This window comes from Octodon degus, unplaced genomic scaffold, assembly GCF_000260255.1.
Source record: "Octodon degus isolate 3935 unplaced genomic scaffold, OctDeg1.0 scaffold00011, whole genome shotgun sequence".
In the NCBI taxonomy this organism is placed as follows: Eukaryota; Metazoa; Chordata; class Mammalia; order Rodentia; family Octodontidae; genus Octodon; species Octodon degus.
Window position 1 is genome coordinate 15,020,058 of NW_004524587.1, and position 27,976 is coordinate 15,048,033.

General features: G+C 41.7%; 1 protein-coding gene across 1 annotated transcript in view; it reads left to right on the forward strand.

The window, feature by feature from the left end:
• The window catches only part of Kctd19 (potassium channel tetramerization domain containing 19), a 39,868-nt gene that overhangs the window by 3,980 nt on the left and 7,912 nt on the right, over positions 1 to 27,976 (forward strand). The window contains exons 3-7 of the mRNA XM_023709312.1: positions 20,087 to 20,237; positions 21,109 to 21,300; positions 23,898 to 24,029; positions 25,988 to 26,198; positions 27,313 to 27,473. Of these exons, the coding sequence (XP_023565080.1) occupies positions 20,087 to 20,237; positions 21,109 to 21,300; positions 23,898 to 24,029; positions 25,988 to 26,198; positions 27,313 to 27,473 (847 nt within the window). The remainder of the gene's footprint in view (positions 1 to 20,086; positions 20,238 to 21,108; positions 21,301 to 23,897; positions 24,030 to 25,987; positions 26,199 to 27,312; positions 27,474 to 27,976) is intronic.

Here is a 27,976-nt window from a genome sequence, read left to right on the forward strand (position 1 = left end):
TTATTTATTTATTTTTGTGTGTGGCCAGCTCAGCCCACCTGGGGGCGGGGCTGGCTGGCATGCGGTGCTGGGGGATTGAACCACGGTCCCTGTGCTTTGCTGAGCTTGTTCCAAGTAGGTGCTTTAGACCACTGAGCCATCTCACCAGCCCTGAGCTATGTCTTAAGCTCCTATATATTCTTAAGAAAGGATTTCATCTTGACTGTCCTGTCTACTCCCACAACTAATACAGACCTGGGGTGGGATTTAAGGTCCACTGAGAAGATGCCTTTAGCTCTTGAAAATTCTATTTTGAATTGCTTCTTGTTTTTGGTCACTGAATTATAAAAAGAGAAAACTGCAGAAATTGTAGAATTTGCTAAAATCTGAAAGATTTATCAATATTACTTCTTGCTGGATGCTGTGGTACATCTGTAGTCCCAGGTGCCTGAGGGGGTGGGGGGCTGAAGCAGGATGACTGAGCACAGGAGCTTGAGGCCACCCTGGGCAACATAAATGAGACCCCTCCATTTCAAAATAAAATAAAATAAAATAAAATAAAATAATCTTCTCATCGTACTTGTTTAGGTACACAACACTCACTTTTGGCAAAATGAAAAGTTCTCCAAACTTCAGAATCTTTCCTTTGCCTTCATTTCTTTCTTTCTTTTTTTTTCTTTTTTTTTTTTTCTCAAGAGACTTCTACTGTAAGTGCTTTAAGGACCTTTACTTATAAATGATTAAAACATGACCTTCTTTCCTAAGTTTTCTCCAAACCACAAAAACCATTTCTGTGAATGATCTTAAGTAGTTTATTGAATGAGAAATTTTTTAACCAGAATAACTAAATATTATGACTGGGAAGACCATTGGCCATGCTCCGTATTAATCCCACTGAGTGGACAAGATACTGTTAACTCCATCTCCACAAGTGTTAGTTTAACAAACTCCATGTAGCTTTCTACATCACTGATTATGTCTCCCCAACAATAGTTGGAAAAAATTGAGACAGACCCTGTGTATCTGGGTCACAGAGGAATGAGAACATTTCACAGTGTGTTTGTGTATGCTCTTTATTAAATAATTCACTGTTTTTTTCTTAAATAATTCAATGTTTTTCTCTGTTTTACTCTTTTTTTTTTTTTAAGATTTTTTTTAAATATTTATTTATTTTTATTTATTACATTTTATTTATTGTGTGTGTGTGTGTGGCCAGCTCAGCCCACCAGGGGGCGGGGCGGGCCGGCATGTGGTGCTGGGGATCGAACCGCAGTCCCTGTGCTTTGCCAAGCCTGTTCCAAGTAGGTGCCCTAGACCACTGAGCCATCTCTCCAGCCCCTCTGTTTTACTCTTAAGTGAGAATATATTCAGAAATAAAAAAAAAAACTTTTACGCACTTCTGTGCAAGATATATTGTTCTTTTACTTTTTCAAGCTTCTTACCTGAGCTTAAATATTTTTCAACTGCCTCAGGAATGGAGGGCCAGAATTGCTTGTAAGTGGCTTCAGAGCCAATTAAGTGACCTGGCATTTCAGTAGTGCTAATGGCTGTATGCCAAGGCAACACTTTGTCCGGGTAAAGCAAGGAATAACTTGCTCATTGCAGCAGATCAAAGAGATCAAGACAATTTTTTGATGACTCATTTTAAAGAATATCAGTCTAGCCAGGCGTGGTGATGCATGTCTGTAATCCCAGCACTCTTAGAGGCTGAGGCAGGAGGATCACAAGTTTGAGTCCAGACTGGGAAATTTAGAAATTTAGCAAAACCCTGTCTCAAAATAACAAATTAAAAGGCTGGGAAATGTACCTCAGTGTGAAGGCCCCCTGGGTTCAATTCCATATATATATATATATATATATATATATATATATTCATATTCTAAACCAGTTATGCAAACAGTTGATTAAGCCCTTTAACTCTTTTGTTGTCCTCACTTTCCAAAATGAAACGAAGTACATCTGGAGAACAAATCCTAAGTGGGAGGAAGTAACTCGAGAGTCCAATAAGTTTCTGTATTCCAAAATTTCATGACTTGTGAGCAGTAGAATTTCAAAGATTACAGGGATCGTCCTCCCTTAAACAGACTGTGAAACAAGTCTTTGGAAATGTTTTCAAAGAAATCAACATTTGGGCTGTACCAGCTCAAGTGGTGCTTATTCACTGAAGCAAAGTGTAAATACAGCTGGGAACCAACAGAGCCTCAAGCAAATCAACAGCCTCACACATTTCTAACACTCTTCTCTCTTTTAAAGCCAATACAGATATTCAAGTCTTTGCCTAAATGAACATTTTGTTTGGAGAAAATGGATCTTGCCAATTCTTAATCTAAAGATCCTTCTTAGGCATCCCCTCTTAGTGCATTTGGTTAGGATTTGTTGAGAACATTCTGGGTTCTATGCATTATTCCTAGGAGTTTTAGGGAAAATGGGATGATGCATTAAAAATATAATGTGATCCATGTAGGTAATGAATATATATGTAATTTTTTTTAAACTAAGACTTACTTTGTCAACCAGGCTGGCTCCAAACTCCTAAAGAAATGCTACTGACTTAGGCACCAGAGTACTTGGTGCCTAATACACCACCATGTCCACCTTTACATATGTTATTTAAAATTTCTCTAGTAGCCATACTTTTTTTCCCATAATTTTATTGAGAAACAAATAGCAATGAGACAGTTTCAAACCAAATTGGTAGTACAGTTTCAATAATTAACACATTGCATACGTTCTTCCTAGTGGTTAATTGCTGTACAAGATGCAGACATGATATCCTACTTACAAACACCATTAGAACAAATCCCTCTGTTCAGTAAGAGAATGTAACTATATATCTATCCTAACCATTTTGAATACACAGATACAAAATGGACATTCATCGGTATCCCCTTTTTTTGTTAAGTTCCATCATTTAAATATTATAGGTGTGTAAACTCAGCAAAATATTCCAAAAGAGTTCAGTAGTCCATAATAGTATTGGGTCTTCCGCTTCACTGGCAATGTCAGAAATTGTTGACCTGAGTCACCCACAGCTCAATATAACACCATGGCTTTACTTCTTACACTTCATTTTTATACTTTTCTGCTGGATGGTTAAGATCAAGGTAAAGCAGGACCTATACAACAAGAGTGTAGCTTTGAGGTCTGATAAGGTCAGTGAAATCCCCTCAGGATTTATCCTGAGATCATGTACCTCAGATTGTAGAACTTTGTCAGTGTCAGCCATGTGGATGAGTCACGGCCATTGCTTGGCCAATGTGCTCTCTGTGAAAGCCTGAGAGAATGTTTTCTCTCCATGTGACTCTCCTTAGGCACATGCTACATCATCGATCACTTTCCTCTTTGGCCCCATAATCTCCTTGATCAGAAAATTTGGGACACTACTGAGTTACATGACAGTTACAGTACAAGTTCTCATATGTCCTGAGTCTTAATTGACCTTGGAAGGCTAGGGCCAAAATGTTAGTAGCCATACTATTAAAAAGTAAAAATCACTAGATGATGTTAATTTTAATATATTTTATTTAATCCAATATTTTCAAAATATTATTTCACTGATCTGTGAAAGGCTCAAGTTAACAACTTGTGACATTGCCAGTCCTATGGATAACCCACTACTATTATGGAGTACTGGACTATATTGAATTATTTTGCTGAATTCACACACCTACAATATTTAAATGGCAATGGAATACCCATCTCTGACAAAACTAAACAAAAGAAGGGGATACAAATAAAGGACCATTTTGTATCTATATATACAAAATAGTTAGGATAAATATACAACTACTTTCTCTTAATTCAATGAGAAGAAAGATTTGTACAAATAGTGTTTGGACAGGATATCATGTCTGCATTTTGTACTATGGATAACCACTATGAAGACAACAATATGCAATTTATTAATTATTGAAACTGTCCTACTAATTGGTTTTGAAACTGTCTCATTGTTGTTTCTCAATAAAAATAATAAAAAAATAAAAAACCAGAATATTATTTCAGTATGTAATCAGTAGTTAAAATTGACATATTGGGCTGGGGAGATAGCTTGGTGATCTAAGCATCTGCTTAGGCAAGCTCAAGGATCCAGGTTTGATCCCCAGTACTGCATACCATGCCAGCCCCACATCGAGCCAGTCACTGAAACTGGGCATGATGGTGCACGCCTGTAATCACAGCATTGGGGAGGCTGAGACAGGTGGATCACTATGAGTCTGAGCGGTGTAGCAAGACCATGTACCAAATAAATAAAAATAAATAAAAATAAAATTAACATATTTAACATTCCTTAAGTCTTCAAAATCTGAGATGTGTTTTATATGCACATCACATCTCAGATTCAGACTACTATAAATTTAAGGAATGAGTAGCCACATGTGACCAGTGGCCACCATACTAGACCATATATCTCTAACCTGCTGTAAACTGTTAGTGCTCTTCCTTGTAGGGTCCCTCAGATTTAGCCCCTAATGATAAAAATAGGATTTTGCTTCTTGCTAACCAAAGGTCATGTGTACTCAACAGAGAGCATATCTTATTCAGGATTATCTGTAACATGGTAAGCTCTGCTGAAAAGTAGTGTAGACAAGTGTGATGGCACATGCCTGTAACCCCAGCACACAGGAGGTTGAAGCAGGGGGATTGTTGAGAGTTTGAGACAAGGCCATGCTACAAAGTGAACTCAAAGTCAGCTTGAACTGCATAGCGAGACCCTGTCTCAAAAAGACAAAAATAAAAGTAAAAAGAAAGAAAGAAAGTAGGATGAGCCAAAAGGCAGAACAAGATGGGCACCTGGGCTTTCACTGTTGCTCTGCTGTCCAGCCCTGCCATCCTCTCTTTATCTCTCCTATTCCCACTTCACTAGTCCACCCTGCTGTAAGCTGGCTTAATCAACTCCATTTTGTAACAAGCTTTGTAACTTCCATTTTGTAAAACCTTGACCTCTTTTGTAAACTCCCACCTGTCTCTAACCACAAAATGTGACTCTTCGTGCAAATAAGAAAGTGTTTCTCAGCATTCCAAGAGAAGATAAAGAAATGTTTCTCAACATTCTGCAAAATGAATTAAACTGTCCTTCTGATTACGAGAACAAACAGAATGCCTGAAAATGGGTGAAACTGTCATCAGATGTTCTTCTGACTACCGGAACAAAAACAATGCCTAAGCCAAAAAAGGACATATTCCTGTAGGGTTTTACCAAATATAGCCTCATCTACTGCAACAAAGAGTTAAACCTTGGTCATGACTAACTCAAAATAAGCTTTGTAAAATGCCTCCTTCTCCCCTACTCTTGTGGTTTTTCCCTATAAAAACTGTGCCTCACTTAGACTCAGGACACATTCTTGTCAGTTTTCTGAGAAGAATGTTGCCGTTGAGCTCAGCTAATAAAGCACTCCAAAATGTCCCTTTGGTTTCAGTGTCTATTGGTTTTGCGGGGTGCCACACACCCCACCCTTTACCCCCTCTCCTAGCTTTGGCTTCCAGAAGGATCACTTGAAGTAGTTACTGTCTTGATTTTGATTTTTGTTTTGTTTTGCTTCATTTTTGAGACAGGCTTTCTTTATGTAGTTTATGCTGCCTTGAACTCACTATGGCTGACCTTGAAAGCAGTTCTCCTGAGCACTAGGATTATATAGTATATGCCACCACTCCTGGCTTTTGATTCTAATTGTAACAGTATGCATTGAGCACCAACTACACACAAAATTCTGGAGACCCAAGAGTGAACTATATAGCCACACACTACCAGATAAAGATATGTGCTACAAAGAAGAGTAGAATGGTAAAATATTATGATCAGTGAAAGAAGCCACATATAGTTCTATCTATATAAAAGAGACACAAATGATCATATATATAGAATAGGCGAATTTATAGAGATGAAAGGTAGACTGGTGAGCTGGGCATGGTGGTGCATGACTGTAACCTCAGCACTCAGGAGTCTGAGGCAGGAGAATTGTTGTGAGTTTGAGACCAGCCTGGGCTGCAAAGTTAGCTTAAGGCCAGCCTGAGTTTCATGGTGAGAGCATGTCTCAAAAAGACAAAAAAGTAAAAGAAAAGTAGACTTGTAGCTGCTCAGGACTAGGAGTACAGATTAGGAAGGATAGAAGAATGAGAATGAGCAATGACTATCAAGGGTATAGGGCTTCTTGCTGGGGTATTGAAATCGATTAGAGTGATAATTGAACAACTCAATGATTATTAAAAACCAATGAACTTACACTTCATAGTTTATGGTATGTGAAATAAAGTTGAAGAAAAAAAGATCAGTGGGTTCTGGCTTGAGACTAGTTCAGGAATCTTCAAACTAGCCCATGGATCAAATCTAGCCCACCTCCTTTTTGTTGTATAGCCATGAGCTAAGAATAGTTTTTACATGACAACAAATTAATTAATATATTGTGCCATGTAAGAATTATGTAAAATTCAAATTTTAGTGTTCATTGATAAAGATTCATTGGAGTGTAGCCATGTTTATTGATTATTATGGATACTCTTGAGCTACAACACGGAGCTATTTGATTTGACAAGACCATAATGGCTAGCAAAGCCATATGTATTGGGGATCAAACTCAGGACCTTGAGCTTGCAGGGAGGCACTTACGCTGCTAAGCTATTTCCCCAGCCGAAAGCCTGTAATATTTAGCATCTGTCCTTTTACAGAAAAAGTGCTCTGTTTCCTGGCCAATACTCTACAGGGGCAAGGGAGGAAGCAGGAAGACCAGGCAGCATCCAGGTAAAAGGCAATGATGGCTTGGTCCAAGATGGTCATAGTGGGATGAAGAGCATTCACATTGTGGATATGCCTTGATAGTACAACAAATGGGGATTGCTGAGGAAGAGGATGTAAGATATGAGAGAATGGGAAGCCCCTTTGTTTTGGTCCTGAGAAACCATGTAAATGATGAATTCTGAGGAATATTCAAGTCTAAAGGGAAAAAGTCAAGAGTTAGCATTTTAACATGTTAAGTTTGAGCAACAATAAAAAGGTAATAAATATCCAGGTATATATGCTGAAGCATCACTGGATGTATGTCTGGAATTCATGGGAAAAGTTCATGAAATATAAATTGGGTATCATCAAAGCTGATGTTTAAATCTGTGAAACTTGAGGCTTTGGAACATTGTATGTTGTTCATAGGAGAAATATAGAATAGTCCTCATAGTTCTGTACATTAATATCATGTCACTTCCTAGAACTTTCTGTGTAATTAGGAAGGTCTTCTTTACTCAAATGTAAACTGTTCTGTGCCTTTCACATGCGATTATTTTGATTGGTAATCACAGCTCCCTTTCCAGAGTATGCAATTTCCCTTCACAGGGCTGGCCAGTTAGCTCAGCAGACTAAAGCACTTGCTTAGGCAGAGCACAGGGGCTGGGGTTTGATCACAGGCATGCCCGCCGGCCCTGACCCTTGGGCGGGGCACACTGGGATGGCGATTAAGACTGGGCGTGGTGGCGCATGCCTGTAATCCCAACGCTTGGGAGGCTGAAATGAAGAGAATCACTATGAGTCCAATCTACATAGTGAGATCCTGTAGACCCTGTACCAAACACCAAAAAAGAAAGGAATGAAGGAAGGAAGGAAAGAGAGAAAGAAATTTCCTTTCAGGGTCACTTACAAGACTTCAAGGTTCATTGAAGACTATTGATTTCTTTCTACTTGCCCATTGAAGCCCACTGAGGACATAGTAGATAGCATGTTAGCAGTACTTTCTACTTGATTTTATTTGTAGTTTGTTTGCTTATTGTTGGTGCTAGAGTTTGAACTCATGTTCTTTATTGTGATAAGAACGTACTCTACCACTGGGCCACACCAGCCTGCAGCCCCAAGTTTCCTTTTTCATTGCCTTTTAGAGACTTCTAGGGTTGAACCTTAAATCATTCTATTTAAGAGCAGACTGTCACCAGCAAACAACTCAAATATGCCTGCATTCTTTGTACTTGAAGGAACCAGGGAGTTTTCATGTTGATCACATAAATAGTGCTTTTAAGAAAAAGTACAATAGCAGTCTCACACTGGCTATTATTCATGATGTAAAAACAGTTTGTTAGAATGATCTTATAAAGGATAACACATAAACAGAAGATATTCGACCCAACACTGTAGCTTGTCTGTGAGTATGGATAAGTGGGCAACTCAGGTGTAAACCCCTTGAGCTCGCCTCAGGATCTTCACAAGCTGGCCCCCACAAGCTGGCCAGGAAAGCTGCATGCTTTTCCTGGCCCTTATCCCAACACACACACACACCCTCATACACAAGCATGGCCATGTACATACGTGCATGTACGCACAGTCTTGCCAACTCAGACACATCCTTGTGCCTTTTTACTTGCTCTTTCCTCTTTCTAAATGCATCCCCTTTTAAGATTTGCCCTAAATGCATCCCACAAGAAACCTACCCTAGTCTTATAACAATGCTGTTATTTAATGATAATCCTGTAGCAGTCACATATTCATATGTCTTTCTTCCTGCTGGACTATATTCATGTTTGCTTTCCTAGCATCTTTCATAGTATCTGGCATTTACAGATGTTTAATAAACATCTGCTGATCAGTGAAGAAGGCTGAACCCACCTCTGGAGTCAACAGAGAAGGGAAGATTTAAAATGCTGGGAGTTGTGTTTTTTGTTTCTTTGGTTGAAAACAGCTGTCCTGTACATCCTTTTGTTCTAGTGGGCCTTGCTTCCCTTGATCCTTAAAGCGGTGCTGGAACTCGTTGGCTTTACAAAGCAGCTGGGGATTTGCAAGCTACGCAGGCTCTTTACTATCATATTCTTCCAACAGCCCAGCAGAGCATAAGGCATCTCCCAGGACTGCTGCTGCTTTGGAAATCCTGTTAAAGTCCAAAGCTCTGCCATCAGGGTGCATTTGTCAGCCATCTTTTGACAGCATACACATGTGCCGCTGCACCTTCAGTTTTGGGTTGCTTCTAATTGATAGTTTTTTCATACTCTTTAGGCCAAAAGCAACATCAGTCATCCTTTTGCTAGCAATAAGCTGTCTGAATGCAGGCCTATAGCTCCCTAAAGAAATCCGATAAATTTCTATGTCTTAATATATGAAGAATAAAATTTCTAGAAGTAATATTTATGCAGATTCTTGAGAATGGACTTTGAGTCAGCCCATAAAGGACCACCATATGTTCGTGGTAACTTCAGGCATCCAGCTCTCTGGAGTGTTCAGGGTCCAGCTCTCTGGAGTGTTCTTCATCCACTTATTCATTCAACAAAAATGCATTGCTATAGGTTATATAAATGGGGCAGAAAACAAAACAAGGAAAATCTTGAGGTCTTGGGAAAGTTATATTTATTAGAGGAGTGTGACAGATCATAAATAAACTAGGGATTTGGGGAATGCTCGCTTTCTGTGGCTTCTTCATTTGGTTTTTGTTTATTTGGTGTTCTAGGGTTATTTTATTTTATTTTTTTTCAGGGTATACAGGGTCTCACTACGTAGATCAGATTATCCTGTTTTCAGCCTCCCAAGTGTAGAATTACAGGCATGCACCACCACATCCAGTTTCAATCAGCCGGGGATGAACCCCGGCCGCTGCGCTCTGCCCAAGCAGATGCTTTAGTCCACTGAGCTATCAGGCCAGCCCTGGTTTTATTTGTTTTGTTGACACAGAGTTTCACTGTGTGGTTGAGCTGGCCTCGAACTCATCACTATGAAGCCCAGATTGGCTTCAAATTTACAGTAATCTTTCTGCTTCGGCCCTCTGAATGCTGGGATTACAGGTGTATTCCACTAGGCCCATCCACTTGCTGTGGTTTCTTATAGCACCGAAGTGGCTTCCTGTCAGTAAAGGACTTGTATTTCTAGAAAGCAGAACTGGGTTTGGATGAGAAAATTTAGCAAATAGCCTTGCTGAGGTTCCTGACCTGGTACAAAATTGATGCCTTGGATCAGCATTCAACATGACTTCTCTGGAAAGCAGGAATTGTATTCTTTGTGGATTTGTCTTTATAGTTCTGTTTCTGTCTTTGTCTGTATTGCTGTCTGTCTCCTCCCTTTCTCTCTCTACTTCTTCCTCCCTCTGTCTTTTTGCTGTACTAGGAACTGAATCCAAAGCCTCATGCCTGCTAGGCAAACAAACAAGTACTCTACCATTGAGCTAATCCTCACCCCTTCCTTCTGAAAATTTTATTTTGAGACAGGGCCTCACTAAGCTGCTTGGGCTGGCCTTGAACACTTCCTGGGTAGCTGAGGTTGATGTCTCACCAATGCCTGGTTATTTCTTCTCTTCTTAAAGTTTCCTATTTTGAGAAACGGTGGTTAAGAGCTAGGGCTCTGGTGTTCTGCACTCCATTCCCACTGTCTCCATTTACCTAGGACACTGAATCTTCTACCTTTTCTTGGGCCACATTTCTTATGTGCTGAAAAGGAGTTATAATACCAGAGTCTGCACTGTGAGCAGGGGAATAGTAGAAGGACTCAGGTTAAAAGTACCTGGGCACAGGCTGGGGAAATGGCTCAGTGGAATAAGTGCTTCCCTGGCAATCACAAGGGCCTGAGTTCAATCCCTGGTTCTGCAAAAAAAAAAAAAAAAAAAAAAAAAAAAAGAGAGAGAAAGGAAAAAAATCTGGGCAAAAAATGATACCTCTTAAGTGACAGAGTCCAAATTTAAATTTAGTTAAATTCAAATCTGTCCATGTTCAACTCCTCTGGCTTTTTGTATATTCCCAGTTGCCTCCATTGACTGTAAAAAGCTTTATGTACAGTGGCAAGTAGTGTTTGGACTGGATTGCGTAGGCAATAGTTTGTTTTTTTTTTAATATGTGGAGTGATTTGGACTCCTTCATGTGTTTGAAAGATTACTTGGAGTAAAGCCTGGAGACCAGAGGACCATGAAAGGAAGAAGGGAAAGGAGAAAAAGTGGAGAGGCAGAAGATGGAATTGTATGAATTTCTCGTTGACTGGGTGAAAATGGCATGACAATCAAGTTAACAGCCCTGCTCTAAATCCTTCAGTGGTTTATCTTAACCAGGCCCTTCAGAGAGTTTCCAGGGCCTTCTGGCTCTGGCTCGTGTTTACTGCTCTTGGTTCACCTTATTCACCTCTGCACCTTAACAAGTTCACATCTAAGGCACAGAGGCAAGTGGTTCTATAAACATATAGTGGTTCTATCTGCAAACCTCTCTGCGCTATCCTGCCCCTGCTAGGCATTTTCTTTTGTCTCACTTCTTGGCACAGATCTACCAAGTTGTTATCCTTCGTGTTAGAGTGCTTGAACAAGCATGGATCAGGAATCTGTTGTGTCTTCAAACAGATACCTTCCTGATACCTCTTGGTAATTCTTCTTTATTTATGGTGCTGGGAGTGGAACCCAGGGCCTTGTACACAAGCTAGACAGGTGTCTGTCACTGGGCTACATCACTAGCTGGTGATTCCTGTTTGCTTAAGGCCAAGTACTCACTCAGAAACACTTCTCTGAAAAAAAAAAGAAAGAAAGAAACGCTTCTCTGCCTGATTTTCCTCTTCAGGACAGCTGACAGTTAAACGTGGAATCTAAATCTGTGCGCAATCCTATGTCAAGAGGGACCAGAAAGCAGGGATCCATTTCTAGTACTGTGGAAAGAGTTCCTAGGATCCCTGAAGGTCCAGAAACTTCACAACTGATGCCAAGTCTTATATCAGAACATGTAAATTGGTGACATCTAGATCTCTCTTTTCTCCCAAGCTGAGAGTGCCTTGAGTCCAAGCACAGTGTCTGTCTGTGGCCCTGTCAATATACAATGAGTATCCCTCAAATGGATGAGCGAGGGCCCCATGGATAACTGTTTCTCCCATTGCTTAGTGCCCCAGGATGACACTCTCCGTGAGCCAGACAATTTTCACTCCTCCCCTAAGTCCTCCAGCTGGGCAAAGTGGGGAAGATGCTCCCACTCTGGTCCACCTCCTTTTTCGAACCCTGAGGTTATGTAGGTGCAGTTTTTACCCGAGACCACTAGGGAGCGCTTCTCAACACTGGATTCCCAAGAGCTACCGTGTCTATGTAGCAAGGAATGATTTTTTGTTTTGTTTTTTGTTAGTGATGAAGCTGAGCTGTTCTGAACATTAAAACACGCTTAGAGAAAAGACTCAATCATATAGCGTCTTTAAGGACCACTTGCTCTATTGTCTCCAAAAAATTATTAGAAAAATACTATCTTCTTCTAGAGTAGGATCAGAAAAAATTACTTTGATGTTATGCTCTGCCTCCCTGTGGGACTGTTGAGGAAAAGCTGGTTAGTACATAAGAGCAGCATGAAGACCCCCAGCCCACCCCCTGCCGTGGGCCCTAGCAGGGCCTAGTCGGGTGCTGCACTCCAACCTCACTCAATCAGCTGCTTCAAGCCAAGATGCTCACAACTTGAGAGACCTCTTGCACACATCACAAAGCCTAACTTTGACTGTCTCATCAGTAAAACACCATATCTGTCTCACAGAGTTGTGTTAGGGTAAACGACTGAACATGTGTCAAAGTGATTTAAAACTGTGGAACCCTTTGCCAGTATAAGACATTTTCATTACCCCTCAGTCTCATTACTTCTCAGGATTAGGATGAACAGATCCAGGAACAAATCACAATTACAACAGGTCAGAAAGGATTGTTGGGAGACTTCCAGGAAGATGGTGGAGTGGTGAACAGCAGAGAAATAGCCTTTCCAAGATTTGGTATCCAGATGCTGGAACATAGCAATGTGAGGAAGAAGAGAAGGAGGGAATGGCTGTCCAGGACACAGAAAGGATATGAAATGAGGATTGAAGCTCGGGGGGGGTGGGGGGAGAGAGAGAGAGAGAGAGAGAGAGAGAGAGAGAGAGAGAGAGAGACAGACAGACAGACAGACAGACAGACAGACAGAGCTTAGTGCAGAAGAAGGAGATGGTAAGGACAATTTCTCCCCAGCCCTGCCTGACTCATTGCATGGAAGGGGCAGCTCAAACCTGCAGATGCATGGAAACTACTGGCAACCCCAGAAGCCTCTGTGCAGAAATGCAGTGGAACAAAACAGTGGATGTAGCAGGCTGCGGCAGATGGTGAGTTACCAGGTTCAGATGTCCCCCAGGAGAGGAAAATTGGCAGCAGCCATCTTGGAGAAGGACAACTGAGTTTAAAATTCAAAGCATGAATTCCATCTAGTGGCTCCCAGTGCCGGATGAGGCAGAACCAGGTTCAAGTCAGCAGGAGGTAAAGGAGCCTCACTCAAACAGGCAGGGAGCCAGGTTCACGCCCCCAGGAGGCGCACACAGTGTTGCAGGCTGAACAAATCAGTTCTAGTTTTACAGCTAAAAACCAGCTGAACCTGGACCTCAGTGGAACTAAATATGCTGGCTGGATTATCCTCATCCTGCCAGAAGGCTACGACTGGCTTGCTGGGATTAACCAACGTGGCTACGGGTTCTGTCTGCCCACTCTGTTTACTAGTTATAGCACAGACACACCCTGACATGGACATGTTTCTTCTTTTTTTGCCTTTTCTTGTTTGTTTTTGCTTTGTTTTTTTTCTCAATTGTTTCTTCTTGTGTTTATAATGTGAACATTGCTTCTAATTTTCTTCTTGTTATTCTGTTCTTGTTCTTATTTCATCCCTCTTTCCTTCCTGTCTTCTGCATAAGTTTCCCAAAATTTGAGTAACTGTCCTTTGTCTTCCAGCCTTGCTTCTAATCTCTTTCTCTTTTTCTGTTTCTCTATGCCCCCTCAACTCCTTTAAAATCTTCTCGCTTGAGGTTAAAATTGGCATATTAAGGGCTTACTTACTGCATTCAATTTTCTGGCTTGTTTTGATTTTGTTATATAACCACAAATATAGTTCATATGATTAAAGCTTGCAGATTAATAGTTGCCACAGTTTGTCATTTAGGCTGAATTTGATGCTATTATTACTGCTGATTGTACTACTTTAGCCTAGGAGACATAATTGTTTTAATCAGTTGCCCTTCTTGGTATGCCAAGACTGAGACTGCCTAAAGGCCATCAGTAATATTATAGGTCAGTGCCTAAGAACCAGAGGCGAGGTCAAATAGGCCGCAATTTCTCATCCCCAATAAATTGAAGAAGTGGGATTTTCTTTTTGCAATAAGGAGCACAATACATTTTGGTCACTTCATTAAATGACAATAAATCATTTTAAGTTTCAACTACTAAATAGTACTTAGAGGTGGGCTTTTGAAACAGACTCAAAACCTAAGAGCCAGATACAGCTGAAGGACATGTCTGAGAAAGTCTTTTCTAAGGATTCTAAATACTAGCAATAAAATGACTCACCATAGGCAACTTACAAGCAACCCAGGAGTTAAACTTAAAAATATAGAAAATGAGAAGACACTTAAGCAAGATGTAGCCCCAGACTTCCCACTCATCCAAGCCAACCCAGGGAGCAACGAAGTGGAACAATTTGAAAGCCTCCCACTTGTTCTCTGGTAACAGCAGAAGTAACAAAGCAGATGAATGAAACTTTAGGGAAAAAAATCAAATCAGACATAATCTCTCAGATAACTAGAGAGATGGTGACCATAATTAAGACATGCTTAGTGACTCTAGAGCAGATACAGGGAGTCAAGGAGATAGCTCAGCAGCATAAGCACCTGCCTGGCAAATGCAGTGTCCTGAGATTGATCTCAAGTAACAAATTTAAAAAAAAATAGCTCAGACACAGGTTAAAAAATACAGGAGCTTAGGAAAATGATGGAAACCATGAATACCCAACATAAGAAAGAAATGGAATTCATACAACAGGTTCAAGCAGATATCTAGGATACTGAAAATATAGGTAGCATAATGAGCCAGGGTGAGGACAGAATGTCAGATACAGAAGGCAGGATGTAGTTAGTGATCATGAAAAGAAAGAAGTCTTAAAGATGGCAGGGGAACACAAAATATCAACAGCTGCTGGATGATGCAAAGAAGAATAACATAAGGCTGAACCAGAGCCAATGAAAAAGGAGATAGCACAAATGATGTAAAAAAAATCTGCTCACAAAAATAATGGCAGAAAACTTCCCAAGCAGGGAAAAAAGAATTTGACATGTAGGTAAGTGAGGTATATTAGTCATGATTAAAGAAAAATCTACACGTAGGCATCAATAGTCAAGATTCCAGAAATCTGGGGCCTGGGAGATGGCTCAATAGAATAAGTGCTTGCCTGCAAGTGTAAGGGCCTGGGTTCAATCCCTGGTTCTGCAAAAAAAAAAAAAAAAAAAAAGATTCCAGAAATTCAACGTAAGAACAGAATATTAAAAATTGTTAGTGACAAGAAACAAATCATAAATAAAGCAAAGCCCATCAGAATCATAGCTGACTTCTCAACACAAACCCTAAGTCAAAGAGAGCTTGGAGTTAAAGCCCTAAAAGAAAACAACCTCCAGGGGCTGGTGAGATGGCTCAGTGGTCTAAAGCTCCTACTTGGAACAAGCTTAGCAAAGCACAGGGACCGTGGTTCAATCCCCCAGCACCACATGCCAGCCAGCCCCGCCCCCTGGTAGGCTGAGCTGGCCACACACACACATAAATAAATAAATAAAAAAGAAAACAACCTCCAACCTAGATTGATATACCCTGTAAAACTATCTTTCAAAATGCATGAAGAAATAAGATACTTCAATGACAAGGAATATCTGAACAAATTCATGACCACCAAACCGGCACTCCAAAATGTTTTGAAGTATATTCTAGAAAGAGACAATAAGGACTACAACTCTTTGGACTCCAACAGAATGAGTTCACCAGGCAAGGCAACCAGAGGAGGTGTGGAAAGGGAATGAACAAGAGGAAAATAACATGACAAGGGGGAGTCAATACATGTAATTATACATGGCTGGGCATGGTGATGCAACTTATTAAGAGTAACAAAGAAAAAAAAAAGAGTGACAAAGAAGGTCACTACATCATTATAAAGGGAACAGTCCAGGAGAAAGAGATAACAATTATATAAAACAAATAATAACAGACATGAAAATCAAATAAACACAACACTGAGGTAATGGGGGACCTCAATACCCCACTGTCACAAACAGAGCAACTAGACAAGTCAACAAATAAATATCATAACTTAACCAAACATTTCAATAAACAGACTTACTGGATGTTTATAGATATTCCACTGCACCACATCAGAATACACATTTTTCTCAGCTATGCACAGGATGTCCTCCAATATAAATAACATACTAGCTTATAAAATATGCTTAAGTAAATGCAAAGGGATTTAAATTATCCCAAGCATATTATCATACCATAGTGCAATGAAATTAAAAACCAATGGCAAAAGAAACCAGAAAAACTTCATAAACACATGGAAATTAAAAACCCTCCTGTGGGGCCGGGGAGATGGCTCAGTAGGATAAATGCTTGACTGGCAAACACAAGGATCTGTATTCAATCCCAGGTTCTGAAAAAAAAAAAAAAAAAACCAAAAAAAAAAAAAAAAACCCTCCTGAACAACCAAACAGCACAGAAGAAATTAAATAGTTTCTATAATAAGATAGTGCCAATACAACATACTGAAACTTATGGGACACAACGAAAGCAATCTGATGAGGAAATTTATTTCTCATATGAGAAATAGAGAGGGAGCTCAAATAAACAAATGAATGTTGAACCTCAATATTCTAGAAAAAGAGCAAGTCAGGACCAAAGTTCATGTGAGAGAAAATTATAAAGAGCGGAGCAGAAATTAATGCAATGGAGACTAAGAAAACAATACAAAGAATCAATGAATTAAAGAAAAATTAGGGAAACAATGCCTTTCACCACAGTATCCAAAAAAGTAAAATGCCTAGGAATCAGTTAAACAAAGGGAGTGAAAGACATATATTTTTTTTTCTTTTTTAGTATGTGAAAAGACATTTTTTTAAATTATTTTTATTTATTTATGTGCGTGTGTGTGTGGCCAGCTCAGCCCACCAGGGGGCGGGGCTGGCCGGCATGTGGTGCTGGGGGATTGAACCGTGGTCCCTGTGCTTTGCTAAGCTTGTTCTAAGTAGGTGCTTTAGACCACTGAGCCATCTCACCAGCCCCATGAAAAGACATTTTATTACTTGACTATTACCATATAGTATTAGTGTATTTCTTCCAGTGGCAAACTAAGCACAGGATAACATTTCTCTTCGATTCTCCCGTGAATCTCAATATCATCTGTCTTTTGGAGGATTCAGTTTCATACAGCATCTGTGATAATGCCCGCGAGGATACCAACGATGCTTCATTGTGAAGAACATTTTGCTCAGTTGCTCTATCATGGGTCCTTGCTCAAGGAATTCACTTTCACTTTCTTCTAATCTGGTTTTCAGCACCAGATCATGTGTTTCTTCAATATTATGGACAGGATCTGGTTGAGGCACAGGTCTTGTATGTTCATATGGAATGTCCACAGAAGGGTGGTAGCATACTATTGTCCTGCCATCAGACATCAAAGCAACTCTACTTTGCAATTATAGTCACCTGGAAGAGAAGAATATGTAGATTTACAACTAACATGAGATAAAGCTCCATTTTGGATTGGAAATAAATGCTTCAAGAGAGCGCTCTTTGATAATGCCCATTTTACTGCTGCTACTGCTGTCATAGTACATGAAGAAGCTTGTCAGGTGATATAAAAAAGACATGGGAGAAACTGCCTTTAAAATCTGCTTCTAGGCACCAATATTCATCCCACTAGGCCACCATTTTGCCCGCCAAGACCTTTATATTGAAAACTACAGTACTCTGAAAAAGGAGGTCAAAGATCAGGATATCAGAAAATTAAAGAACCCTTTTTCTTTGGTAGGAAAAATAAATATAATGGAAATGGAAACATTTCCAAAATTATTATACAGATTTAATACAATCCTACCCAAAATGCCAACAGCATATCTCATAGAATTAGAAAAAACAATCTTAAAAGTTCATGTGACACCAGAAGAGGCATTGAATAGTGAAAGCAATTTCGGGCAACACAAGGCAGGACATCATCATCCTTGACTTGAAGTTATATTGCAAAGCTACTGTGATTTAAAAAAAAAATCTTGGTACCAACAAAAAAGCAAAAGCAAACCGAGGATCATTGGAACAGATTAGAAGATGCAGACACAACCCCAAACATATTCAGCCACCTCATCTTTGACAAAGGAGCCAAACACCTTCCCTGGAAGAAAGATTGCCTGTTTAATAAATGGTGCTGGAAAAACTGGCTTTCCATATGCCAAAGATTAAAATTAGACCCACATTTTTTTTACCATGCACTAAACTAAAATATAATGGATCAAAGATATAAATTTTAAAACAGAAACATTAAATGTGCTGGATGATAGAATTAGTAGAACTCTTGAAGATATTGGCAAAGACTTTATGAACAGAACCCTGATTGCACAGGAACTATTATAAAGAATCAATATTGGGATCTCATCGTATTAAAGAACTTTTGCACAGCAAAAGAAACCATCAACAGAGTGAAGAGACAGCCCACAGAGTGGGAAATTTTTTTTTGCCATCTGTTCCTTAGACAAAGAATTCATATCTAGATATGTAAAGAACTAAAAAAACCCAGAACTCTCAAATTTAAAGACCCAGCCCCAAAATGGGCATCTGAAGGTGAACAGACACTTCTCAGATGAAGAAGTAAAAATGACAAGTAAATATATGAAGAAATGTTCAAGGTGACTGGTCATTTAAGAGAAGCAAATTAAAATTAGACCCACATTTTTTTTTACCATGAAACTAAAATATAATGGATCAAAGATATAAATTTTAAAACAGAAACATTAAATGTGCTGGATGATAGAATTAGTAGAAGTTTTGCCAGGCAGGCTCTTAGACTGCTGAGCTATCTCCTCTGCCCATGGATGCACATATTTATTTATTTATTTATTTATTTATTTATTTATTTATTTATTTATTTTGGTGGAGCCAGGGATTGAACTCAGGACCTTGTGCTTGGCAGACAAGTGCTTATTCTACTGAGCTATCTCCCCAGCCCATGCATGTTTAAATACTGCATTGTTTCTCTGGTGTGAGAAACCATAAGTGTAAATAAGGACCAAAATGTATAATAGACTTTGGAAAATGGGAAGAAAATGTTCAAACAAGAAGGGGATATAAGGGTGGGGGAGGAAGAAACTAGAAAAAAAAGGAGAAACAAATGGAAACAAATCTTCTGTAAATGAGGGCAAGAGGGATCAAAGGGAAAGGAGGGGAAATAAAATTCTTACGATGAAATTTATCATTATGTGTATTTAACATGTACCAAGGGAAAAAAAGGATTGTTGAATTTTTTTTTCTTTTTGAGACAGGGTCTCATTGTGCAGTTAGAGATGGCCTTGAACTCACTTTATAGCCCAAGCTGGTTGCAAACTCATAGCAATCCTCCTGCCTCAGCCTCCCAAGTGGTAGCACAGGCATGCACCATTATGCTCAGTGGATTGTTGTACTTTGAAATAGTAACAGAAAATATCAAATCTATTTGTACCATATGTATTTATACTAATAGCAATTATTAAATATAAAGTACTCTGTAGGCTGTACAAAATAAATTATAGTACTTAGCATAAAATATTAATATAGAAATGTTTCAAAGATCACAAGCAGAGCTGGTGAGATGGCTCAGCAGACCAAGCACCTGTTTAGGCAAGTGCAGGGAGCTGGGTTCCATCCGTGGCACCACAGGCTGTGCTGGCCCCACCCCTGGGCATGCTGAGCCAGCCAAGGAGACCGGGCGTGGTGGTGCACACCTGTAATCCTAGCACTGGAAGGCTGAAACTAGGAGGTCCACTGCGAGTCCGAGCTGCATAGTGAGACCCTGTACCAAGTACATTTTTAAAAAGCAAAAGCAAAATAGTTATGAGGATTTTAAATGTTATTTTCAATTAGGATTTTGGCATGTTATTTATTTATTTATTGTCTTTTTTGGACAGGGTTTCATGATGCAGTTCAGGCTGGTCTTGAACTTTATAGCTCAAGTTGGCCTCAAAGTCACGGTGACCCTTTTAGCATATTATTTTATGGCCCAAAATTCTTACTTTTTTGTGATTGATTCAATTTATTTTAACATACTGAAGTGATTAGTGCTTTTCCTGGTATTTACTCTAGAGTTGGTATATAGTTACGATGTTCAGATTTTCAAGACAGTAATATCCTTTATCTCACAGACTCTAGATAATCTGAAGGAAGGGAAACACCACCTTCGTGTGCGTCCTGCAGACATACCTGTTGCTGAGAGAGCATCTTTGAACTACTGGCGAACATGGAAGTGTATCAGCAAGCCCTCTGAGTTTCCCATAAAAAGCCCAGCCTTCACAGGTACAATCAGGGATAGACTGGCCCCTTTGAAGCCCATACCGACTTCCCTTCTCCTCATCCTAACACTAGTGGCTTCCATCTGATCACTTCATTACCAGACTAGTTCTGGATGATTTCTCCATTTCTGTGTCATCCCCCTTACCTAGGACCCTGCCACATACCTTCTCCACGTATACTTGTCCACTGGAACTCAACCTCCTCCCCCAGCCTCACTCTTCTGTATACTGGTTTCACTTAGGAAAGGCTGGACTGTTTTCCACCCCCTGCTAGATGCCAAGGAATGCCACTATTCTTCCAAATTGCATTCAACCATCAAACAAGGAATGACCCCTAATGATTACTGTCTAATAAGGGCTTTGCAGCATAGATTGGCCTATCTGAGACACTAGAATAAGACATTCATGATTATTGATGGATTTTGAGCTTACAGGAAAGTCTACAGCATGTAGTTCACAGTGATTTATTTGATCAGTTAGAACTGAAGAGATAGGGCTGAGGAGATAGCTCAGTAGAATAAGCACTTGTCTGGCAAGTGCAGGGTCCTGAGTTCAATCCCTGGTATTTGAAAAAAAAAAAAAAAGAAAGAATGAAAAGAAAAAAACAACTGAAATAAACAATTTGGGTACATAAAATCTCATTCCATTGCCCTTCATTCTCTAAACAAACAAACAACAACAACAAAAAACCACTTCTCCCCATTCTACATTACCTTCGTTCTGAACCTTAGGACTACATCTGAAAAGAGAGAGTGAGGAGTTCAGTGGTAGGGACATCTCCTCAGCGGTCTCTCCAGCTTCCTCTGGGGCCCCTGGATCCTGTAGAAGCCCTGGCCATGGGAAGGTTGTAACATGTCCCATATGTTCTCCTCCAGGCCTACATGATAAGGCCCCTTTGGGGCTCATGGACACACCACTGTTGGACACAGAAGAGGAAGTGCACTACTGCTTCCTGCCTCTAGACATGGTAGCGAAGTATCCAAGCCTGGTGACTGAGGACAACCTGCTGTGGCTGGCTGAGACCGTGGCCTTGATTGAGTGCGAGTGCAGCGAATTCCGCTTCATTGGTGATTGTTCTTTCCAGGGGTGAGGGGTGGGGGTTGGGCAGGGGTGGGGACAGGCTGGCCAGGTCACCTACCCTTTCCCATCCCACGTGCTACAGAGGGCCCAGCTTGGCACTCAGTGCCTTAGGAGTTCCCTGGGAAGAGGTGGCAGAAGCACAACAGTCTCCCAGAAGGCAAGCAGATTCTAGCAGTAGACACTCACTTGGCACAGAGTTATTTTAGAGCCTATTCTTTTGTGATGTCCTGGCTATGAAGGGGCACTGAAACTCCCTGGCATGGTATCAGAGACTGGAAAGCAGCGAGAAGGACAGAACACTGAGCTGGACTCCACAGTCACCTTCTCTTCTAACTGTGCTTTCCATCTTCAGCTGGCCTCCAGACCTCTCATAGAACAAGGAACTAGGATTGTTTCCAAGGACAGCCAGTCCTGCCTGCTCTCACTTCCGCTGCACTCACAATACAAGGCCATGGTGACTTCCTCACAACAGCCCACCCCGTGGCCTCCACGGTGTACTTTTGTCTTGCTTTTTCCCCTTTTACTCTGCCCAAATTTGCTCTGCAGAGCCAGTTTCTCCCTTACTCTTCACTTACTTTTTCAGATAAACTCAGCTACTGTTTTTAAAAAAATCATCAACAACAAAACAAGGCTGGGCAGCTGGTCAAATAGCTCAGTGGATTAAAGTGACTGCAAGCAGGCACAGAGGTCAGGGGTTCAATTCCTGGGCCTGCCATGCCAGCCCTGCCCCCGGGGTGTGCTGAGACAGCAATTGAGACTGGGCATGGTGGTGCATGCCTATAATCCCAGTTCATGGGAAGCTGTAAACAGGTGGATCACTATGAGTCCGATCTAGTAGTGAGACCCTGAATACCCTGTAGACCCTTTCCTAAAAAAAAAAAAAAAAAAAAAAAAAAAAAAAAAAAAAAACAGGACTGGGGATACAGCTTAGCAGCACAGTGCTTACCTGGCAAGGGCAAGGGCCTGAATTTGATTCCCAGTACCCACTATCATCCCCCCAAAAGGAAGGAGATGGCTGTGGTGGTACATGCCTATAATCTCAGCACTCAGGAGGCTGAGGCAGGAAGAGTGCCATGAGTCTGAGGCCAGCCTGGGTTTAATGAGACCCTGTCTCATAAAATAACCCTCTTTGATTATGGGGCCAAAGAGGAAAGTGATCAATGATGTAGAGTGTGCCTAAGGAGAGTCACATGGAGAGAAAACATTCTCTCAGGCTTTCACAGAGAGCAAATTAGCCAAGCAATGGCCGTGACTCATCCACATGGCTGATACTGACAAAGCATCTACAATCTGAGGTACAGGATCTCAGGATAAATCCTGAGGGGATTTCACTGACCTTATCAGATCCAAAAGCTACAACTCTTGTTGCATAGGTCTTGCTTTATCTTGGTCTTAACCATCTAACAGAAAAGTATAAAAACAAAGTATAAGAAGTAAAACCATGCTGTTAGGTTGAGCTGTAGGGGACTTAGGTCAACAATTTCTGACATTGCCAGTGAAGCGGAAGACCCAATACTATTATGGACTACTGGACTCTTCTGGAATATTTTGCTGAGTTCACATACCTATAATATTCAAATGACAGAACTAAACAAAAAAGGGGATACAGATGAATGTCCATTTTGTATCTGTGTATTCAAAATGGTTAGGATAGATATATAGTTACATTCTCTTAATGAATAGAGTGATTTGTTCTAATAGTGTTTGTAAATAGGATATCATGTCTGCATCTTGTACAGCAAATAACCACTAGGAAGAGAGTATGCAATGTGTTAATTATTGAAACTGTCCTAACAATTTGATTTGAAACTGTCTCATTGTTATTTGTTTCTCAATAAAATTATGGAGAAAAAATAAAAAATAAAATAACCCTCCTTAAAAAAAATACAAGGACGGAGGTTGGAGGTAACAAGTTCCCCAAGTGTCCTGTGAGATGATCAGCATAGCTGGTGATCTAAGGAAGGGTGAGAGCTCTTCCCCACTGCCCTCTAATGAACTCTGCTGGAGATGTGAAGTGAATGTTTCCCTAATCCCAAATTGCCACTGCCTAGATAGATAAGTCAGGAAATACCGTGGCTGCATGAGGATCCCAAATGCCTAGAACCATAGCCATTAAAATCCAAAAACACCTAGGAAGTTGTCTGTGGTATGCTTCAGAACCTCCTAGTTGATTCACGCAGGATGTTAATGTTGGCTCCATCTCTGCCTCCTATGCTGCCGTCCAGGCAGGGACAAACTGCAAGTGCCACCTGCCAGCCCAGTCTTGGCCAGGCCCCTCCTCTCTAAGCAGAAAGACACCTCCATTTTTTGGAATGACCTGATATTAGGGCAAGACTCTATAGGGTTAGTTTCCAAGCCAATGAGGCTACACCTCTGGAATCAGCTGTGGGAAAACTGTAACTTGGGGTCATTCAGATCGAAAACCACAGACTCAAAGCTAATCTAATCAGGTCTGTCTAGAAGTGGTTTCAGAACAAAGAGATCCTAGGATAGTGTGCAGCACCAAAAGCCTTTCAGAACCTGGACCCAAGGTGAAATGAGAGGTCGCCTTGTTAACTCATGTTGTTTCCCTTTGTTTTTCCAGTGAATTTTCTTCGCTCACACTCACTTTTACTACCAGATAATTTCTCTAACATAGATGTGTTAGAGGCAGAAGTGGAAATTTTGGAAATCCCTGAGCTCACAGAAGCCATCCGATTGTGCCGGATGAACATGGGTATGTCGCCCAGGAACTTTGGCCTCCTGTGACATTCTGGGGCAGCCTGGGCTTTGAGCTGGAGAGACCAAGAGCAAACATTTCCCCTCCTACAAGCACTCTGGGCTTTGGGTGGTGGTGAGAGAAGCAGGCTGTCTGGCTTAGAATCTCAGAAGAGAAGTTTGGCCTGGAACCCTGGGTACCCTCTCTGTCTGTAGTCAGGGCCACAGGGAATGCTGTCCCGCCTGGATCATGAGATTAGCCTGGTTGGAGAAATGAAGCCCAGAATGGTCCTGGGGAGGGAAGCTGGTCCTGAGGCAAGCGCCCAGAGCCATCTGCTCTGCTTGTGAAAGTCCCTCTGGGCCAACGGGGATTTGTGGCACCCACCTGTAATTCCCAACCTTCCTCACAGCTGAAGAATGTGGGAAATGCTCAGGCAAGTCTTCCACCAGTACTTCAGTGATACTGCCCACCCTGAATTCCCTTTCTCCACACCATCTCCCATTTCTCACAGCCATTGGCTGTGGGGTCTGTCTCTCCCTCTTTCTAGCATTTCCTAACCCCTGTCCAGGCCAGGCTTTTGTGCTCCCAGCCCTGCCTCATTCTAGCTGCTGTGTGCCCCATGGTTTGATCTGCCTTTCACCATCCCACTTCTGACTTCTTCACATCTATGCAAGCCACTGCACATCTTTGAAGGAGCTGGCTGTTCAGGGGCCCTCAGCTGGCCTCTGAGAATATATAGAACCTTCCTAGGTAATAGAGCTGCCCAAGAGAAGTGGGGGGTGGGGGAAGGATGTGTGGAATCGTCTCACACATGCAGTTACCCGTGACACTGCTGATCATTTGTGTCTCAGGAATGAAGCCTTTCCCTGTCCTCAGATCCAGCCTCTGTGCAGGCAAATGGAATCCCAGCCTATGTAGGAGGAGTTATATCAAATTATATCCTGGAGCAGATCTCACAAGCCTGTGTCAGGGCCTTACAGTCCACTTAAGGAGGAGTGACTCTGGTTCCCTCCCCCAGAGCTGATCTCTAGAAAACACAGATCTGTGAGATAGATAAAATAGTCCCCGCCCCACAGGACCAACACAAAATGGAAGTGTCTTTGTAGAAGGCACTCCTTGAAGACAAAGCACAATGTTAGCCTTTTAAAAACATCTTGAATAAAGGAAACAGCCCTGCTATCTTTGGAGAGGGATAGCTGACTTCAAATCCCAGTCCTGCTCCTACCTAGCTCTGCAGTTACTTGTACTAAGCACCATGCTCTAGACTGAAAAGCTTGACAGAAGCAGTACTCTTAATTGGCCACTTGGGGCATGCTTTATTCATCTGTGACACAAGGAGAGCACTAACTCTCAGAGGGTTGCCTGAAGATTGGTGATGATCCATGAAAGTCTCCAGGAAGCTTGGCTGTTGGCCCATTACTGCCTCTGAGGGAGGGTCTTGTGGGCTGTGAGAGCTGCACCCTACACCCACCTAAGGTCCAGCAACCCAAATACCCAACCTGAAAGTAGTACCACACAGTATGTCTCTGGGGAAATTCTGTCCAGAGGGGCTAGAGATGGAGGTTATGAATCTTGGAAGCCTGTGATACCTGGTTCTGTATTATGGTTGTTGATCTTTACCCTTAGATGGTTACAGCAGAGCTTGTAATTGATTCAGATTCTTGCAGAGGCTAGGGCCAGATGGCTACTATACTAAAATTTGTAAATTTCAGATGTTAATGATATAGCAGATGAATTCTCTTGCCCCTGCCTCACCTTCCAACAGATAGTTTTGACATCCAGAGCTGACTGAGTATACAAAAAAAAAAAATACTGATGTTGAAATAATCTAGAATTGGAGATAATCTCCTGCATAAGGAGATAATCTCCCTCTAAACCACTTAATCGGGCAGCAAGAGGAACTGAGACCCACCCACCCTATTCAGCTGCTGATGGGGTGATGAGTTCTAGGAGTCATTTCTTTCTCCCACACACAGGTGGTTGTTCCAGAACCTCCTGTCCTCCTCCAAGTCCTGGAAAGGGTGGACGTGGAGCTGGCCTAGAGTCTGTGAAGCCTCTGTACACGATGGCCCTGGGTCTGCTGGTCAAGTACCCAGACTCCGCACTGGGACAGCTCCGCATTGAGAGCACACTGGATGGAAGCAGACTGTACATCACAGGGAATGGGGTCCTCTTCCAGCATGTCAAGTAAGGCCCCTTCAGGGAGCTGTTTGGTTCCATCAGGCTAGGCTTTGCCTTCTCTAGAAACAACTGGGGCCTTTCTCATGAGCCAGAGGTAAAGCATTGCTGAGGCCAACCCATCATCTTATCCTCCATCACCACCACCAGATTAAGGCCTGGGCTGATGTTTAAGGCTCCCCCAGGTGCAAAGGCTTCATGCTATTTTCTATTTTTGTTCTCTGCTCTATTATGTGTGTTGGGTCTGAGATGAATAGGCCACGATCATACCCTCAGAAAGGTGGGTGCCCTACCCGAAGCAGATTTCTTTGAAAAGGTCCTCTTAGCCCCAGGACACTTACTGGGCACTCACAGAGGCCAGAGGCCAGAGGCCAGAGTGAGCTCCTAAGAAGCAAAGCAAGGCAGGCCTCCCAGGGAAGGGGAGGCACAGATTCTACTTCTGCTTTATAGATAGGTAAACTGAGTTTCAGAATACTGGAACAACTCTGTCAGGGTTGCAAAATGCATTAGTATAAAACTAAAGTTAGGAGTGGGTTTTTCTGAGCCCCTGGTGACAGAATCAGCTGACCCTAAACATTGTCTTACCCGAATAGTGTCAAATGGAGACTTGTTGGTCTATACCATTATCTGTATCTCCCGCCCTTAATGTCACAAAGGGCAAATACAAGTGCCTTTGAAGGGAGGATCAAGGTGTGAGAAAGGTGTTGGTGTTCAGACATTAGCCTTTTTCCTGGACCAACAGGGTGTTAGTAATCTGTCAAGGCAATGGCAGGCTGCCACACCTGGACTGAGAGATCTCAGGCAGATATTTAGGGGATGAGGGGTTGCAGGGGGACACTCTGGCCTGGTCTCTGAACCTGAGACAGGACTAAAGACTTGAAATGAGCCAACTTAGTGGGCTTTGCTAAAATAGGCCAAGCCCAGCTCCACATTGTATGAGCTTGTGTCCAGGCTTACTCTCCTGAAAGGTATCATAGACTTCTGGTTAAATTGAGGAAATGATGTTACAGATGCTGGGCTTGTGCTGGTGTGTTGTAGCACAATGTCCTAGGCACAGAAAGTTTACTGGCTGTACGCTTGGGTACAGTGCTGAGGTCTTTATAACAGGCTTTCCTCTGGATAGGAACTGGCTGGGGACTTGCCGCCTGCCGCTGACTGAGACCATTTCTGAGGTATATGAGCTCTGTGCCTTCCTGGACAAGAGAGACATCACATATGAGCCAATGAAAGTGGCCCTGAAGACTCATCTGGAGCCGAGGACTGTGTTAACCCTGGATGTGCTCAGTAAGGAGGAAGCTTCTGGGTTTGGATTTAGTGCAGAGATGGGGGTCTTGGGGACTGTACAGGAAAGATGAGGCATGCTGAGACCAGAAACTACAGACAGTCAGACCAGCATCTGTGGTCTCTCTGTAAAGGGAAACTACATAGAAAGAATCATGGGCTCATCTTCTCAGCAAAGAGCCCTGGGACACACCTAAATACGTGGTCTCTATAAAAGTGACAGTGATTTGATGAGAACTGGCTGTATGACATCTTCCAGGCATAAGTGCAAACATGCAGAGGGACACCTAGCTCCAATGTTAATGGTCACATCAAAAGCTACATACCCAAGACACAGCCAGTCAGAAGCCAGAGGTAGTCAGCAATTCAGGTGCACAGGATCACTGGCCCATATTTCTTGAGGAAGTGGGTCAGGCAAAGAAGGAGCAGTGCCTTTGGGACTGGAATTCTAGAAGGCTTCCCCCCCTCATCCCCAGATTACCTCCGGACCTCAAACCTTCCATTCC